At 43.7% G+C, this 16,773-nt stretch overlaps 1 protein-coding gene across 9 annotated transcripts in view; it reads left to right on the top strand.

Moving 5' to 3' along the window:
- Positions 1 to 16,773, top strand: part of ASPH (aspartate beta-hydroxylase) — a 334,747-nt gene that overhangs the window by 195,681 nt on the left and 122,293 nt on the right. For all 9 annotated transcript variants that reach the window (XM_077492760.1, XM_077492758.1, XM_077492757.1 and 6 more), the window contains one exon: positions 1,271 to 1,356. In XM_077492760.1, coding sequence (XP_077348886.1) covers positions 1,271 to 1,356 — 86 coding nt within the window. The remainder of the gene's footprint in view (positions 1 to 1,270; positions 1,357 to 16,773) is intronic.

The raw sequence follows: 16,773 nt of genomic DNA, 5'->3' as shown, positions 1-16,773 counted from the left end.
AGCAGGGAATCCCTAAGATCGGAAAGTTACTTCAAGGGTTTCTTTGTGTTAAAAGGTTCAGAAAGGCTGGGTTAGGGACATAGTGCACATGATTTTTTCGCATAATCCATATGACACACAAACTTATCTAATGAAAAAGAGCTGTATTTTATGATGCAGGCGGATAAGCTTGAGTGCTAATTTTCATACTCCCATCTTCCTAGGACTCACAGATGTAACTGTATGCAAGAACATTGCACTGTCTGTACATTGAGCAAATATTATAGTCTAGTTATTTTAGCCACATGAAAGGGTCAAAAAGAACTCCTAGTGCTGTTTGACTCTAAAATAACTGGTTAACATAACCAAGTTGGAATTTTAAAGAAGCTAACTAGGAAACTTTGTATGTCTTCATGCTCTTGACTTGGGCTGTTAGGAGAAGACAAGAGGTTGGAATTTTTGTTCTTGAACATGACCATGCCTCCTCCTCAATGTGAACCATTGATTTATATCCTGCTTTAAATCAGCTTTGTTTTTCAAAAAGTACCATATTTATCGGCGGAGAACACGCACATTTTCCCCCTTAAAATCAGGGGAAAATCATGGGTGCGTGTTATACGCCAATCCCCCGCTGATTGTGAGCGGAGGAGCGAGCGCCGCCTAAATACACATAGCCGAGTGTATTCGGCTAGGCTCGGCTCTGCTCACAGTCACACCCAGTCCCGCCCTATGATGGACATAACACAGGGACTGGGCGTGACTGTGAGAGGAACCGAGCCTAGCCGAGTACACTCGGCTATGTGTATTTCGGCGGCACTCGGCTCCACTCACAGTCACACCCAGTCCATTGGACCTGTGTTATGTCCATTATAGGGCGGGACTGCGAGAGGAGCCGAGATACACAGGACCGGCTCTGTGTATCTTGGCGGCGCCATATTTAAACTGCCGTGACACTGACAAGGCTGCAAATGACACTGAACAAGGCTGCATGAAGGCTGTATTAATGGGCATTTAAATGTATGTTTTTTTTCCTTAAAATTCCCTCCTAAACTTGGGGTGCATGTTATACGCCGGCACGTGTTATACACCAATAAATACGGTAATTTAAGTCAGATGATATTTAATGTAGAAAAATGTTTCTGTGGCTGTACTAGAAAACATTGCTTTCAAGATAATAACTGTACTTTTGTTATGCTGTGAATAATAGGTATAACCACACTGCATTCATACACCGTTAACTGTGATAATAAGATAAATGACTAAAACAAGGATCCTTCATGTTGTTTTATAGCCAAGAAAAAGAAACCCAAGCTCTTAAACAAGTTTGATAAGACAATAAAAGCTGAACTTGATGCTGCTGAAAAACTACGGAAAAAGGCAAGTTTGTATAAGTAAAACCCGCTCTTCAAATATAAGCTTGCATATTTATGTAGTCAGTGTGTACGTAACTAGGTTTTTATTCAGACAGGACACAATTGTTTTGTTCTCCCATTTGATGCACTATTATTATGCTGTTCTAACTGTTATCATACTGTAGATGTGCAGATTTCTCTGTAAAGCCGGATACACACTATACAATTTTCTGTAGATTTTTTATTTTTGATTTAACAAAACCATATAATATGAGGTCAATCCTTAAGAGTTTCAATTTGTATGCAATCAGGCAGGCCCTTGCATTACATGATTTTGGTAAATGTAAATGAAATCAGACAACAAAAGTTGTATAGTGTTTATGGGGTCTAAAGGGAGAGGGGTATGCCTATATATCAAGAATAATGTACAAGTGAATGTGAGACATCACTAAGGGAGCTAGGGAGGAGGTGGAATCCTTATGGGTAGAGCTCCAAAGGGATGAAGCTAAGGGGAAAATAATACTGGGAGTATGCTATAGGCCCCCTAACCTGAGGGAGGAAGTGGAGACAGATCTCCTATCACAATTTGGATTAGCAGCAAGGATGGGAAGTGTTATCATAATGGGGGATTTTAACTATCCAGACATAACTATGGGGACCGCGCATTCATCTAAGGCTCGCCAGTTCCTAAATGTCTTGCTGGACAATTTTATGGGTAGACGGTAGATGGTAGATGGTAGACACACCAACTAGAAATAAAGCATTACTGGACCTACGGTTTACCAACAATACAGACCTGATCACACATGTGTAAATAGGGGGCAATTTAGGTAACAGCGATCGCAGGTCAATTGGTTTCAGTATAAATCGCACAAATAGGAAACATAAATGGAATACAAAGATACTGAATTTCAAAAGAGCCAACTTCCCTAAACGACGAACCTTGCTAAAAGGCATAAATTGGGATAAAATCTTAGAAACAAAGAACACGGAGGAGATATGGGTTTGCTTTAAGAGCATATTATATAAGGACATTAGCCAATGCATCCCATTGGGTAATAAATTTAAAAGAGCGAACAAAAGTCCTGGATGGCTTAACTCCAATGTAAAAATGCATATAAAAGCAAAGGTGAAGGCCTTCAAAAAATACAAGGTTGAGGGATCATCATCAGCATTCAGACTTTATAAACAATGCAACGAGAAATGTAAGGGTTCAATAAGGATGGCTAAGATAGAACATGAAAGACACATAGTGGAGGAGAGCAAAAAAATCCCAAGAAATTCTTTAAATATGTAAACAGCAAAAAAGGAGGACGGACCATATTGGCCCCATAAAGAATGAGGAAGGAAATCTGTTTACAAAGGATGGAGAGATGGCGAAGGTATTGAATTTATTCTACTCCTCAGTCTTCACGAGGGAATCGGGGGGCTTCAGTAACCAAAACTGCAGTGTTTATCCTCACGAAACATCACAGGAAGCACCTCCATGGTTAACAGAGGACAGAATTAAAATTAGACTTCGGAAACTTAACATTAATAAATCACCGGGACCAGATGATTTGCACCCGAGGGTACTTAGGGAACTCGGTTAAGTAATTGCCAGACCATTGTTCCTAATTTTTACTGACAGTCGACTGGCTGGAATGGTACCAGCTGATTGGAGAAAAGCCAATGCAGCACCAATATTTAAAAAGGGCCCAAAATACATCCCTGGGAATTACAGACCAGTTAGCCATCATCAATAGTATGTAAATTCTTGGAGGGAATGATAAGGGACTATATAGAAGATTTTAGTAACGAGAACGGTATCAGCAGTAATCAGCATGGATTCATGAAGAATCGTTCTTGCCAAACCAATATATTAACCTTCTATGAGGAGGTGAGTTGCCATCTAGATAAAGGAAGGCCCGTAGACGTGTATCTGAATTTTCCAAAAGCATTTCACACAGTTCCCCATAAACGTTTACTGTACAAAATAAGGTCCGTTGGCATGGACCATAGGGTGAATACATGGATTGAAAACTGGCTGCAAGGGTGAGTTCAGAGGGTGGTGATAAATGGGGAGTACTCAGAATGGTCAGGGGTGGGTAGTGGGGTCCCCCAGGGTTCTGTGCTGTTTAATTTGTTCATAACCGACCTGGAGGATGGGGTAAACAGTTCAATCTCTGTATTTGCAGACGATACTAAGCTAAGCAGGGCAATAACTTCTCTGCAGAATGTGGAAACCTTGCATAAAGATCTGAACACATTAATGGGATGGGCAACTACATGACAAATGAGGTTCAATGTAGAAAAATTTTAAATAATGCATTTTGGTGGCAAAAATATGAATGCAATCTCTACACTGGGGGGGAGAACTTCTGGGGGAATCTAGGATGGAAAAGGACCTTGGAGGTCCTAGTAGATGATAAGCTCAGCAATGGCATGCAATGCCAAGCTGCTGCTAACAAAGCAAACAGAATATTGGCATGCATTAAAATCGGGATCAACTCCAGAGATAAAACAATAATTCTCCCACTCTACAAGACTCTGGTCCAGCCGTACCTAGAGTATGCTGTCCAGTTCTGGGCACCAGTCCTCAGGAAGGATGTACTGGAAATGGAGCGAGTACAAAGAAGGGCAATAAAGCTAATAAAGGGTCGGGAGGATATTAGTTATGAGGAAAGGTTGCGAGCACTGAACTTATTCTCTCTGGAGAAGAGACGCTTGAGAGGGGATATGATTTCAATATACAAATGCCATACTGGTGACCCTACAATAGGGATAAAACTTTTTCGCAGAAGGGAGTTTAACAAGACTCGTGGCCACTCATTAAAATGAGAAGAAAAGAGGTTTAACCTTAAACTACGTAGAGGGTTCCTTACTGTAAGAGCGGCAAGGATATGGAATTCCCTTCCACAGGCGGTGGTCTCAGCGGGGGGGCATTGATAGTTTCAAGAAACTATTAGATAAGCACCTGAGCGACCGCAACATACAGGGATATACAATGTAATACTGACCTATAATCACACACATAGGTTGGACTTAATGGACTTGTGTCTTTTTTCAACCTCACCTACTATGTAACTATGTAACACACGGTCTGATTTTTGTCAAAAGGTTTTTTTGTCTAGTATACTAACTATCCGCAAATTGTCATTTGACAAACACAAACGTAGTGCCATACTTTGAGAGTATAAAGAGGAAGTTCATTTCTCAAGCTCCACCCTTTGGGCCCCTTCTGCTAATTTCATGTTAGTAGAAGCTTGGTGAGTGTCGATTCACGATTTTTAGTTTGTACAAAACAAATGCCTTTTAAAATATGTTTGGCATAACTACATGCAAAGCAGCTTCATTATTATCCCATCAAAGGTGAGAATTTTGACATTTTATCAGTTGCCGCGTCCCAAATGTTAATTCTAGATTACGAACAGTAGTTTACAAGACCAAACTCTTCCCAGTCATTCCTTGATTCCAAGCATGGGTGTTTGTACTTTCCACTTTTGTGTGAGGGATTTTTATACTGATCATCCGAAAATCAGACGTTGACTTCACATCAGACAAAGGTTTTTTAGCCTGCACATCCAGCTTTTGTCTGATGTAATAGTCAAATCGTCTATCAAATGCACTGTACTAACGATCCGAAAATCGGTAGACAGCTCGTCTTCAGACTATTCCCTTCTGATTTTTGTACTGTGTGTACGGGGTGGGGGGTGAAAGATATGACAATACTCACTTCCCCCCTATACAATGTAAAGTACTCAGGGCTGGATTAACGTAGGGGCTATTGGAGCTGCAGCTCCAGGCCCCTACCTTAATATAGGCCCAGCCACCCAAAAAGGACATGGAAAGCAATGGGTCAACGGGAAGAGATCTCCCCTGACGGGCCCTGCATTCCACATGCACCGCCGGGGCAGGGTGGTGGGATTGATAATGGGCACTGCATGAGCAGTCCTAACAGAAGCCTGGGGCAAGCCAATGCAGGGCTCTTAGAGCCCTTTCACACCGAAGGCGTTTTGCAGGTGCTATATCGTTAGAAATAGCACCTGCAATCCGCCCTCAAACTGCTGCACCATTCATTCCAGTGTGAAAGCCCCGAGGGCTTTCACACTGGAGTGGTGCGCTGGCAGGACGTCAGCAAAAGTCCTGCCAACAGCTTCTTTGGAGCTTCTTTGGAGCGGTGAAGGAGCGGTGTGTTTACCGCTCCTCCACTGCTGCTCCCCATTGAAATGGGACAGCGCTGCAATACCACCGGCAAAGCGCCCGGCTAGTGGCCGAAATGTGCTGCAAATCCGACGGTAAAACGCCGCTATGGGCGCGGCAGTGTGAAGGGGTCTTATAGAAGTCTGGGGCTTCCATAGTGTTAGGCCAGCGCCGCTGCACTCTTTCAGCTCAGAATGCACGCCGATGCACGGCCCTTACAGAAACTTGGCAAATCAAATGCCAGGCTTCCCTAGTGTTATGCCTGTGCAGCTGCGCTACTTTTGAGTTTGGGCGCACGACAGAACAGGCTCTTGGAAAGCAGAAGGGTGCCCAGTAAAAGGCCCACCAAAATCCTCAGCACCAAGCACATGGTGCTCTTAATCCGGCCCTGAAAGTGCTGCGTAAACTGTTGGCGCTATATAAATTGTGTATAATAATAATATTTTTCAGTCTGTTATAATCATTGTATTATATAAGACCCCATCCAGCAAAAAGAGTACAATGGTTTTTGGTCTGGGATTATATTATCACGAACATGTAATAGTTTACGTTTTTTGCAGTTGTATTCAATATGTGCAAAGAGAGATTACAAAAATACTTATAACATTTAATAAACGTAATGACAGATACAGATAATAACATTAGAAAATGTAACAAGAATACATAACTAACGATTTTCACCACGGAGTCCCCACCCGCTTTAGCAGCATGGCCAGATGATCATAGACACATGCGTGATAGCAAGCTCTTAAAATGAGACTGAATTTTCCAAGTTATAGCTGTTGTATATACACGCACCAACCACTTTATTAGGTACACCTGTTCAATTGCTTGGTAACACAAATTGCTAATCAGCCAATCACATGGCAGAAACTCAAGGCATTTAGGCATCTAGACATGGTGAAGACTACTTGCTGAAGTTCAAACCAAGCATCAGAATAGGTAAGAAAGGGTATTTAAGTAACTGTGAGCGTGGCGCGGTTGTTGGTGCCAGACAGGCTGGCCTGAGTACTGGGATTTTCACACACAACCATCTCTTGGGTTTACATAAAATGGTCTGAAAAAGAGAAAATATCCAATGAGAGGCAGTTGTGTCGACTTGATGTCAGAGGAGAAAGAAAGAGCAGACTGGTTTGAGTTGATAGAAAGGCATTAGTAACTCAAATAACCAACAATGGTATGCAGAATACCATCTCTGAATGCACAACACATCAAACCTTGAAGCAGATGGGCTACAGCAGCAGAAGACAACACCGGGTGCCACTCCTGTCAACAAAGAACAGGAAACTGAGGCTACAATTCACACAAGCTCATTAAAATTGGGTAATAGAAGATTGGGAAAATGTTGCCTGGTCTGATGAGTCTCAATTTCAGCTGTAACATTCAGATGTTAGGGTCAGAATTTGGCGTAAACAACATGAAATCATGGATCCATCCTGCTTTGAATCAACAGTTCAGGTTGGTGGTGTAATGATGTGGGGGATATTTTCTTGGCATACTTTGGGCCACTTGGTACCAACTGAGCATTGTTTAAACACCACAGCCTTCCTGAGTATTGTCGCTGACCATGTCCATCCCTTTATGACTACAGTGTCCCCATCTTCTGATCGCTACTTCCAGCAGGATAATACACCATGTCACAAAGCTCAAATCATCTCACCACTGGTTTCTTGAACATGACAATGAGATCACTGTACTCCAATGGCCTCCACAATCAGCAGATCTACATCCAGTAGAGCACCTTTGGGATGTGGTCGAACAGGAGAGTCACTTAATGGATGTGCAGCCGGAAAATCTACAGCAACTGCGTGATGCTATCATGACCCGAATCTCTGAGGAATGTTTCCAACACCTTGTTGAATTTACACCAAGAAGAATTAAAGTTCTGGAAGTGCCCTAAACTGACTCGTTATTGGACCGCGATTTTGGAGACTATTCATCAGGTGTTCAGAATCATGCTTCCCACAAGCCCGGTAATCTGCCTGCTGGGGGCCCTGGACGAGGAGTCCCTTACCCCAGCCGTCCACACGGCAATTCTTAGGTTGCTTTATGTAGCTCATAAACTGATAGCCCAGACGTGGATCACGCCCAGGGTACCCAGCAGGCAACAGTGGATTGATCAGGTTAATAGGATGCTGATACGTGAGAGGCTGGCATACCAACATAGGAACACCCCCCAAAAGTTTTATAATATGTGGCAGGACTGGCTGGACATACCAGGCCTGGCACCGCACCAGTTGATTCAAAATAGGTTGCTGCAGGGCTAATCTGACCTCGACATCTGCCATGGGTTCTAACTTACCTGTTTAGAATGTTTGTATACAACTGTTAAAGCATGCTATCGAATGCTGATGGCTGTGGGTATTATGTACGGTATTACTTCCATGTATCCTATCTCTCAGGGATCTCTGACTATCTCTCCCTCCCCCTAGTCTATTCTGCTTTCTTTTTTCTTTTACTCTTTTATTTTGTTTCTTTTGAATAGAAAATGGAAAATTTGAGTACTGTGACTGCACGGAAGATTTCTCCTTCTTCCTCCTTGCTTATTATGTTGATGTCATGTTTGCTGACACCCTGTCTATTTTGTCTGTATAACAAAGCTCCGGTCTCCCTTACTCTTATTTACTGTACCTTTTGATTTGATACTCAGGGAAGATTATGATTGTTAATCTGTTTTCATACTTTGTTTGTTGCTATTGTGTAAGGCCATTGACATGGATGTCTTGTACCATTATATTTTCTAATAAAAACTTTTTCTGATAAAAAAAAGAAGAATTAAAGTGGTTAAAAACCCCTCACATACACCCAGTGAAATGAACGGCCTCAGATGATGCACAGAGATTAAACAAATCTCCCTACATAAGTTTTACATGTATATCTGCTATCTTTCCCTTTCTACACCCTTTAGAAAGTGCTAAAAATCTTTCTTCCTCATTCAGCAGTGGGTGTGGAGTCTGGGCTTACACTGTGTGAGAGATGATTGCAGGAAGGACACACCCCCCCACGCCACATAGGCAGAGGAATGAAGGAACATGCAGAGCTGTTTTCTAAATAGACAAGCTCTCTGCTTCTCTACCTCTAAGCACCCTCCCAGACAAATTTTCAGTTGTAGTTATCTTGTGTGTCGGAGAACTTGTCAGAAGGAACTCTGTGAGTAACAGAGGAATGGGGCAGCAGAAAGACACAGCACTTAGAGCTTTGGCGAGAGATAAGTAAACACTACAGATATATGTGCTTAGGTCAAATTTCATGAATGGGGTTTAGAACCACTTTAACCACTTACGGCCCGCTGCACGCCGATATTCATCTTAACTTTGAAGAGGAATATCGTTGTTATGGCAGCAGCTAGCTGCCATAACCCCTGTATCCTCCTCTTTGGTCGGCGGTCCGCTTTCCGATAAGAGTGGTCTCTGCGGTTGATTCTCCACAAGATCACTTTTATCGGGTGCAGGAGATGGGCCCCCCCCCCCTCCCGCCGGCTGCCCCGGGTGGCCTCCGCTTACTGGCTCTGTCTGCAGTGGCGGAGGCGATAGGATGTTTTCCCTTGCTGAGTATGGAGATGAGTGAGGGGAAAATGGCCCCCACCCATCTCCATAACATTGCAGGGCGGAAGTGACGTCAAAATGTCCCTTCCGCCCATAGCTCTCAAAGGGAGATTTCATTTTTTTTTTTATTGCATTTTAGTGTAAATATGAGATCTGAGGTCTTTTTGACCCCAGATGTCATATTTAAGAGGTCCTGAAATGCTTTCTTTCTATTACAAGGGATGTTTACATTCCTTGTAATGGGAATAAAAGTGACACAATTTTTTTTATTTTTTTTAACCACTTGCTTACTGGGCACTTAAACCCCCCTCAGTCCCAGACCAATTTTCAGCTTTCAGCGCTGATGCACTTTGAATGACAATTGCGCGGGCATACAACACTGTACCCAAATGAAATTTTTATCATTTTTTTCCCACAAATAGAGCTTTCTTTTGGTGGTATTTAGTTACAGCTCGGAGTTTTATTTTTTGCTAAACAAACAAAAAAAGATGCAAAAAAAATAAATAAATAAATCATGTTTTAATAGTTTGTTATAAAATTTTGCAAACGGGTCATTTTTCTCCTTCATTGAAGTGCGCTGATTAGGCGGCACTGATGGCTGCATTGGTGGGCACTGGTGGGCTGCATTGGTGGGCACTGATGGGCTGCATTGGTGGGCACTGATAGGCTGCACTGGTGGGCACTGATAGGCATAGTTAAGGCGGCACTAATAGGCACAGATAAGGCGGCACCGATGGGCACAGATAAGGCGGCACTGATGGGCAAAGATGGGCACAGATAAGATGGCATGGATGGGTGGCACGGATAAGTGGCATGGATGGGTGGCACGGATGGGCACTGATAGGTACCACTGATAGATGGGACTGATGGGCACTGATAGGTGGCACTGATAGGTGGCTCTGATAGGTGGCACTGCTGGGCACTGATGGGCGGCACTGCTGGGCACTGATGGGCGGCACTGATGGGCGGCACTGGGTCGCAGCACCTTTGAGGCAGATTGTGGGCACTGTGGGTGGCACTGCTGGATGGCACTGTGGGTGGCATTGTGGGTGGCACTGTAGGTGGCACTGTGGGCACTATGGGCACTGATGGGGGCACTGATGGGGGGCACTTACTTTTATTCAGGATGGCACGGCGGTGGGCAGGTGGGCACTGGCAGGGGGCAGGTGGTCAGCTGTATTGCTGGCCGTGATCGGGACTGATGTCCCGATCACGGCCGCCGGTGATCGGCTTTTTTTTTCTCTCCTCGCGCTGTCAGCGCGAGGAGGAATAATAGCCGATTACCGGCTCCGTTCTATCACATGATCAGCTGTCATTGGCTGACAGCTGATCACGTGATAAGGGGTCGGGATCGACCCCTTGCACGGATCGGTGATCAGGCGAGTCTCACGGACTCGCCGATCACAGAGCGCGCCGCGCGCGCCCCTCAGGGGGCGCGCAGGCCGCTCGTATCCGGGACGACGTCAATAGACGTAGTCCCGGAAATGTGGGTCCGCGCTGTTGCCGTCATTTGGCAATAGCGCGGATCCCAAGTGGTTAAAGAACAGTGTAAAAATAAAAGGTAAAATAGATGAGAATTTTTTTTTTATTATTAAACGCGCCCTGTCCCGCCAAGCTCGCATGCAGAAGCGAATGTATACGTGAGCAGCACCCACATATGAAACTGGTGTTCAAACCACACATGTGAGGTATCACCACAATCGGTAGAGCAAGAGCACAAGACCTCCTCTCTAACTCAAAACATGCAATTTGTAGTATTTTTTAAACGTCACCTATTGGGATTTTTAAGGGTAAAAGTTTGTCGCAATTCCCGAGCGGGTGCAATTTTGAAGCTTGACATGTTGGGTATCAATTTATCAAAAAAAAATTGGGCTGTATTTCTGTTATCATGCAAACCTGGCCTGTTAGCGGGCCCTGAGGATAGGGTTGATGACCACTGCTCTAGGGTGTTAGAAAAATTATGTATAATGTCTGGGGGTTCTAAGTAATTTTCAAGCAAACAAAAAAAAAAAAAAACAGTTTTTAACTTGTAAACAACAAATCTCAAAAAAGCCCCTTTCACACATGCGGACGATATGTCCGTATTTCATCCATCCGTTTGCGGATGAAATACGGACATACATTCATCCCTATGGGATAGCGGGTGTCTGCGGATGAGCATCCGCAGACACCCGATTTCGTCCGCCTCCGCAACAGTCTGATTCTGCAGACAGAGGAAAATCCTATTTTTCTGTCCGTCTGCAGAGCGGATCGGACGAACACGGACAGACGGTCCGTGCTCGTCCGATCCCCATAGAGGAGAGCGGAGAGCTGACAGGGCGGTCCCCGCACAGTGTGCGGAGACCGCCCTGTCCGCAGCCGGCTCAGCGGGGACAACGGAGCGATCCCCGCTGAGCGAGCGGATCATCACGGGGCGGATCATCACTGATCCGCCCCGTGTGAAAGAGGCCAAAGAGGCTCGATCCTTAAGGCAGTTCTAAAGGCAAAAAGGTGTCCAACCCGGTACTAGCAAGGTGTACCTAATAAAGTGGCCGGTACATATACATGTCAAGTTGGTAGAATTTAACCAATCATTAAAGTGGTGTTGCCACCAAAAATATAACCTAACTCGTATGTGCATCAAATGGTCTTCTTAAAATTAATTGGATAATAAAAAAATTTTTACTTGCCTATTTCTTGCGGTTGCTAGGTGGTCCCACGAAATCTGCCTCTTCCATTGCCCGGGCTAAGAACGTCACTTCCCTCGGCAGCCCGGCTCGCTGAGGCTCCTGGGAGAAGTATGACACCATTTCCCAGGATGCCTTGGGCATCACCGAGGGCTACAATCGCGTTATTTCGAGACCGGAAGTGACGCAATTGCATGTGTAATTTGGCGCGGGACTTCCGTCGACAACAACCGTTGTCATGGCAACCGGAGCAGAAGACGGCGCTCGATATAGCGCTTACTGCGCATGCGCGAGATTTAATCGAACGGGCGGTGCATGCTGGTCTTTTATCAGCGCACTCTCCCGGAAGAGGATGCCTGTGGGCTTCACATGCCCACAGGCAAAATGACAACCGTCAGGAGACGGTTTTATAAAATCGTTTTGAATAACAAAACAACATGCTGCTGGATGTACAAAAGGAAAAAGTAAGTGTTAGATTTCATTTTAATAAGGATTGCCGGTATGCCAAAAAAAAAAAAAAGGATCAAGACAGTGGAATCCCACTTTAACAACATTACCTTGTAAGGAAGAGAGCACATTCCTGACATTCCTTTAGTATGAAATCAGCTAAAGTGATCATCCTTGTATGGCCCCTTAACCAGGTTTAGAATTCATCATTAGATATTGTGAGCCAATAATAATAAGGAAATATAAAATATGCAATTTCCCTATCAGGACTTTAATGAAAATGGTTGGTTCTAATAGTGAACCATCATATTCCATGCTTGGATAGCAACAATGCTTTTCATCAGTAGGTGCTTCTGCATATGAAATCTGTAATTGCAGCTCCCACATCCAATAAATCCTATGAGCTATAGGGGAGACCTTGTTGCTACACCGGGAAATCACCAACAAAGACCTTGGTTTTCCTGTAAAATCCTTTTAACGTGTACAAATGCTGACTGATGCGGCACATGGTAAAATACATCAAAGTGGGTGATTTATGACAGTGTGCCATTGTAATACATTGAGGTAAACAAAGGCATTATGTGAGGCTCTCTCTTTTGGGACCTAGGATTAAGTGATCACTTTACATCACACACAGCGTAATCCCATTTTCCATATCTCCAAGTCATAACCAGCAGACATAAATGAAAATAAAGCGGCATTATTTTTCCCTTCATGCCAGGCTTTGCTCCAGGCTGAATTGAGCTGCAGTATATCAGCTGGAAGTGTCATCCTCACTGCAACAGCTGCGCCAGTTAATAACACAACCGTGCACAAGTTATCTTGTCATAGTTATTTCCCATTCCTGCAATGTTCATTTCCCTATGTAAGTGACAAATGTGTTTCCACCACCTTGCAGTACAGATTACTAGATGTAGTTTAAAGAAAAAAAACAACTTCTGTGTTGTTAAAAGCATTCACAAGCCAGCAATTTTATACAAATTGTAGATGATGATCTGACTAGCTATTTCATACTGATTGTAGATAATGATCAGTACAATGCTGTATATATACATTAGCCCTGATATGAGCAAAATGCAGCTCCAATCTTTCTCAAGGTTTGTGTCCGTTTACTGACCGCTATCATACACCACTTTGACACCATTATCCTGCACATTACAGTATGCTGTAAAGCAGACTATTTGGCGGTAGTATTGAATGTAAATAAACAAAGCATGAGAAGTATTAGGCCCCTTTCACGCGGGACGGATCCGTAATGATCCACCCCGTGATGATCCTCTTGCTCAGCGGGGATCGCTCTGTTTATCCCTGCTGAGCCAGCGGATGACAGGGCGGTCCCTGCACACTGTGCAGAGACTGCCCTGTCAGCTCTCTGCTCTCCTCTATGGGGGATCGGATGAACACGGACCAGCTGTCCGTGTTCATCCGATCCGCTCTGCAGACGCACAGAAAAAATAGGATTTTCCTCCGTCTGCAGAATCAGACCATAGTGGAGACGGACGATACCGGGTGTCTGCGGATGTTCATCCACAGACACCCGCTATCCCATAGGAATGCCTGTATGTCCGTATTTCATCTGCAATCGGATGGATGAAATACGGACATACTGTCCGCGTGTGTGAAAGGGGCCTAAATCTTGACTTCAGTGTTACAATGTGTGTTAAAATATCAAGCTTTTTCCATAAAATGGACCCCTTCCCACCGACCACTTCCCGGCCCTTTAAGGGTTCAAAAATCCAGAAGGCAGATGCAGGCATGTGGGTCATGTGACTGCTGTGATTGACTGTAACAGCAGTCACGTGATTGGAAAGCTCCCAGTCGGTGCTATGCATTGGGAGTGTTCCAGTACATGCCAGATACCATGCTGGGGGCACGCTCTCAGCAGAGCATGTAGTTTTAACAGGGCACCATATATGTGGCCAGTTGGCGTTAAGGTGCACTCATCGAGCGGTCGCATATATGTGTGCTGTTGGCATCTAGGGATTGAAGCTGAATTCCATTTATGATCTGTATTGCATAGCTACATTGGTGCAGCTTAAGTTTTTCGCCTTTTTTAGAAAAAATTAAAAGGCAAACTAATGCCCTATACAGGGGTGCTCAACTCATGGCCCACGGCCCACGTGGTCCTCGTGGCATCTGATGCGACCCTCAACCTCAAACCAGGGAATCACTTGCCCATGCTCTGGGATTTGCTGATCAGCAAGCCTAGACCGAGATCAAAGAATTTCCAACCCGCCATCCTAGAGCATCAGGCCTGATTCACACTTGTACAGGTTGCAGTTTGCATATTGCAGGTGCATTTTGCATTTTGTGTTTTTTCAATACACATCTTTAAACCATTGAAGTCTATGGAGACAAAAAACTGAAAAAAAATGTGGCCCTTTCCATAAAATGCTCAGAATTGAACTACATCCATAGGAAATTATGTTAAATGGACTGTAGTGTGTTTCTGCAAAACACAGGTGTGAACCAAACCTTAAGCCTCGTACACACGTTTGGATTTTCTGCAGACAAAACGCCAAACTTTTGTCTGAAGGAACTTGTCTTGCATACAAATGGTACACAATTGTCGGCCAACAAACACGAACGTAGTGGCGTACTATGTGAAATTTCAGCTCTTGAGTGCCACTTCTGAGTGCAACTTCTGCTAATGGCGTGTGGTGAGCATTGATTCCGAGCATGCGTGTTTGTACTTTGGACTTTTGTGTGCTGGACTTGTGTACACACTCTGTAGTGCCGGCTCTTGTCCCATTAGGAGTGATACCAAGTGCACTTCATCTGGGACCTTTCTAGCAGCCTGGAGATCAAGGCTAACATAAGGTAGATGGAAGAGGAAAAGGTCAGTGTATTAAACACAGTTTGGATAATTGGAGTAAATATTCACCCAAATCATGGAATTGAGATTATCAACTCCTTTAGTAAACCTGCCTCTTATGCCCCGTACACACACGAGCGGATTTTCCGTCAGAAAAATCTTGGATGGTTTTTCCGACGGAATTACACTCAAGCTTGGCTTACCTACACACGGTCACACAAAAGTTCTCTGAACTTTCAACCATCAAGAACGCGGTGACATACAACACTACGACGAGCCCAGAAAATTAAGTTCAATGCTTCCAAGCATGCGTCAAATTGTTTCTAAGCATGCGTAGGAATTTTGCACGTCGGAATTTGTATAGACGATCGGACTTTCCAATCGGAACTTTTTCCGACCGAAAAATTGAGAACCTGCTCTCAATCTTTTTCTGACCGAAATTCCACCAGGAAAAGTTTGATGGAGCATACACACAGTCGCATTCCAAAAGCTCACATCTGACTTTTTCTAGCAGAATTTCCCATCGTGTGTACGGGGCATAAGTGTCTTTTTCTCTGGACCTTCAATTACTGGGCACTGTGCTTTTGACAAGATCTACTAGATCATTATTGAAGGATGTACACACATTCCTCAAGAAAGTGTTTGTGAGGTGCTGGACTCTGATCTTTCATCCACCAGTCAGGGAGCGTTAGTTGGGCTTGATGATTGAACCTTGGTAGCTCTAACACGGGGGGTGGGGGGGGGCCTTATGAAAGGTCACTAGACTTCACTGAAGTCCAAATTATATTGACAAAAAGAATCCCAGACAGCCATCTTAGAGTCCATAATTTATTGTTAGTAAAATCGAGACAACAGCAAGAATAAAAAGTAGTCAACTCATTTGGGGGCCTTATCAAGGCTGAGAAATGACAAAGCTTCCTAAATGACTCTATATATAGAAAAAAACTCTGGGAAAGTGTTCTATATCAGGGAAAGAGCATTAATAGTGGGTCTGCTACAAATACTCAAGTATTCACAAGTATACACAAGTATTTCTAACATACATGCATTGTGACTATTGGGCTAAGCTCACACGTTCACCAAAGCAGGTGTTTAGTCTGAGTTTTTGAAGCCTCATAAACTCAATCCAACACTGTGTTAATTATGTGCATTGCAGTGGACAGTGATGTTCATATGGTCTTGTTTTTATCAATTTGCATTGTTTTGTGTCAAAATGTATCTGACATATAGCATTCGGATGGCTTTACCAATCTCTAAATGCCTCCATTCATGTCAAAGTAAAAGCACTACAAAAGTGCCACAAACACCTCACAAATGCCCCTATGACATTTACATCACATTTGAGATGCATTTAGAAAGTGCCACTAGCCAAGATGATAGTACAAGTATCTATACAATAGAAAACTAACACAGAGGAGGCATCTGGCAAACCATGTGCAAATCACTTCATTATCCCATCTTAACATGATAGGCATCCATGGTATCTAAAATGTCAAACCATGTCTAAAAGAGCCCTTAGCCACTTCAGCCCTGGACTGATTTACCCACTTCCTGACCAGGCCGTTTTTTGCAATATGGCACTGCGTTACTTTGGCTAACAATTGCGCGCTGTGTCGCTGTACCCAAATTAAATTGATGTCCTTTTTTTCCCACAAATAGAGACTTCTTTTTGGGGTATTTGATCACCTCTGCGTTTTTATTTTTTTGCGCTATAAACAAAAAATAAAGACTGACAATTTTGAAAAAAGAAACAATATTTTTTATTTTGTGCTATAAAACATACCCAA

Source organism: Lithobates pipiens, unplaced genomic scaffold, assembly GCF_037356315.1.
Source record: "Lithobates pipiens isolate NorthernLeopardFrog02 unplaced genomic scaffold, aLitPip1_a1.2 Scaffold_19, whole genome shotgun sequence".
NCBI classification, from domain to species: domain Eukaryota; kingdom Metazoa; phylum Chordata; class Amphibia; order Anura; family Ranidae; genus Lithobates; species Lithobates pipiens.
The sequence above is the reverse complement of the archived record's forward strand: the minus strand, read 5'-3'. Positions and strand labels throughout refer to the sequence as shown.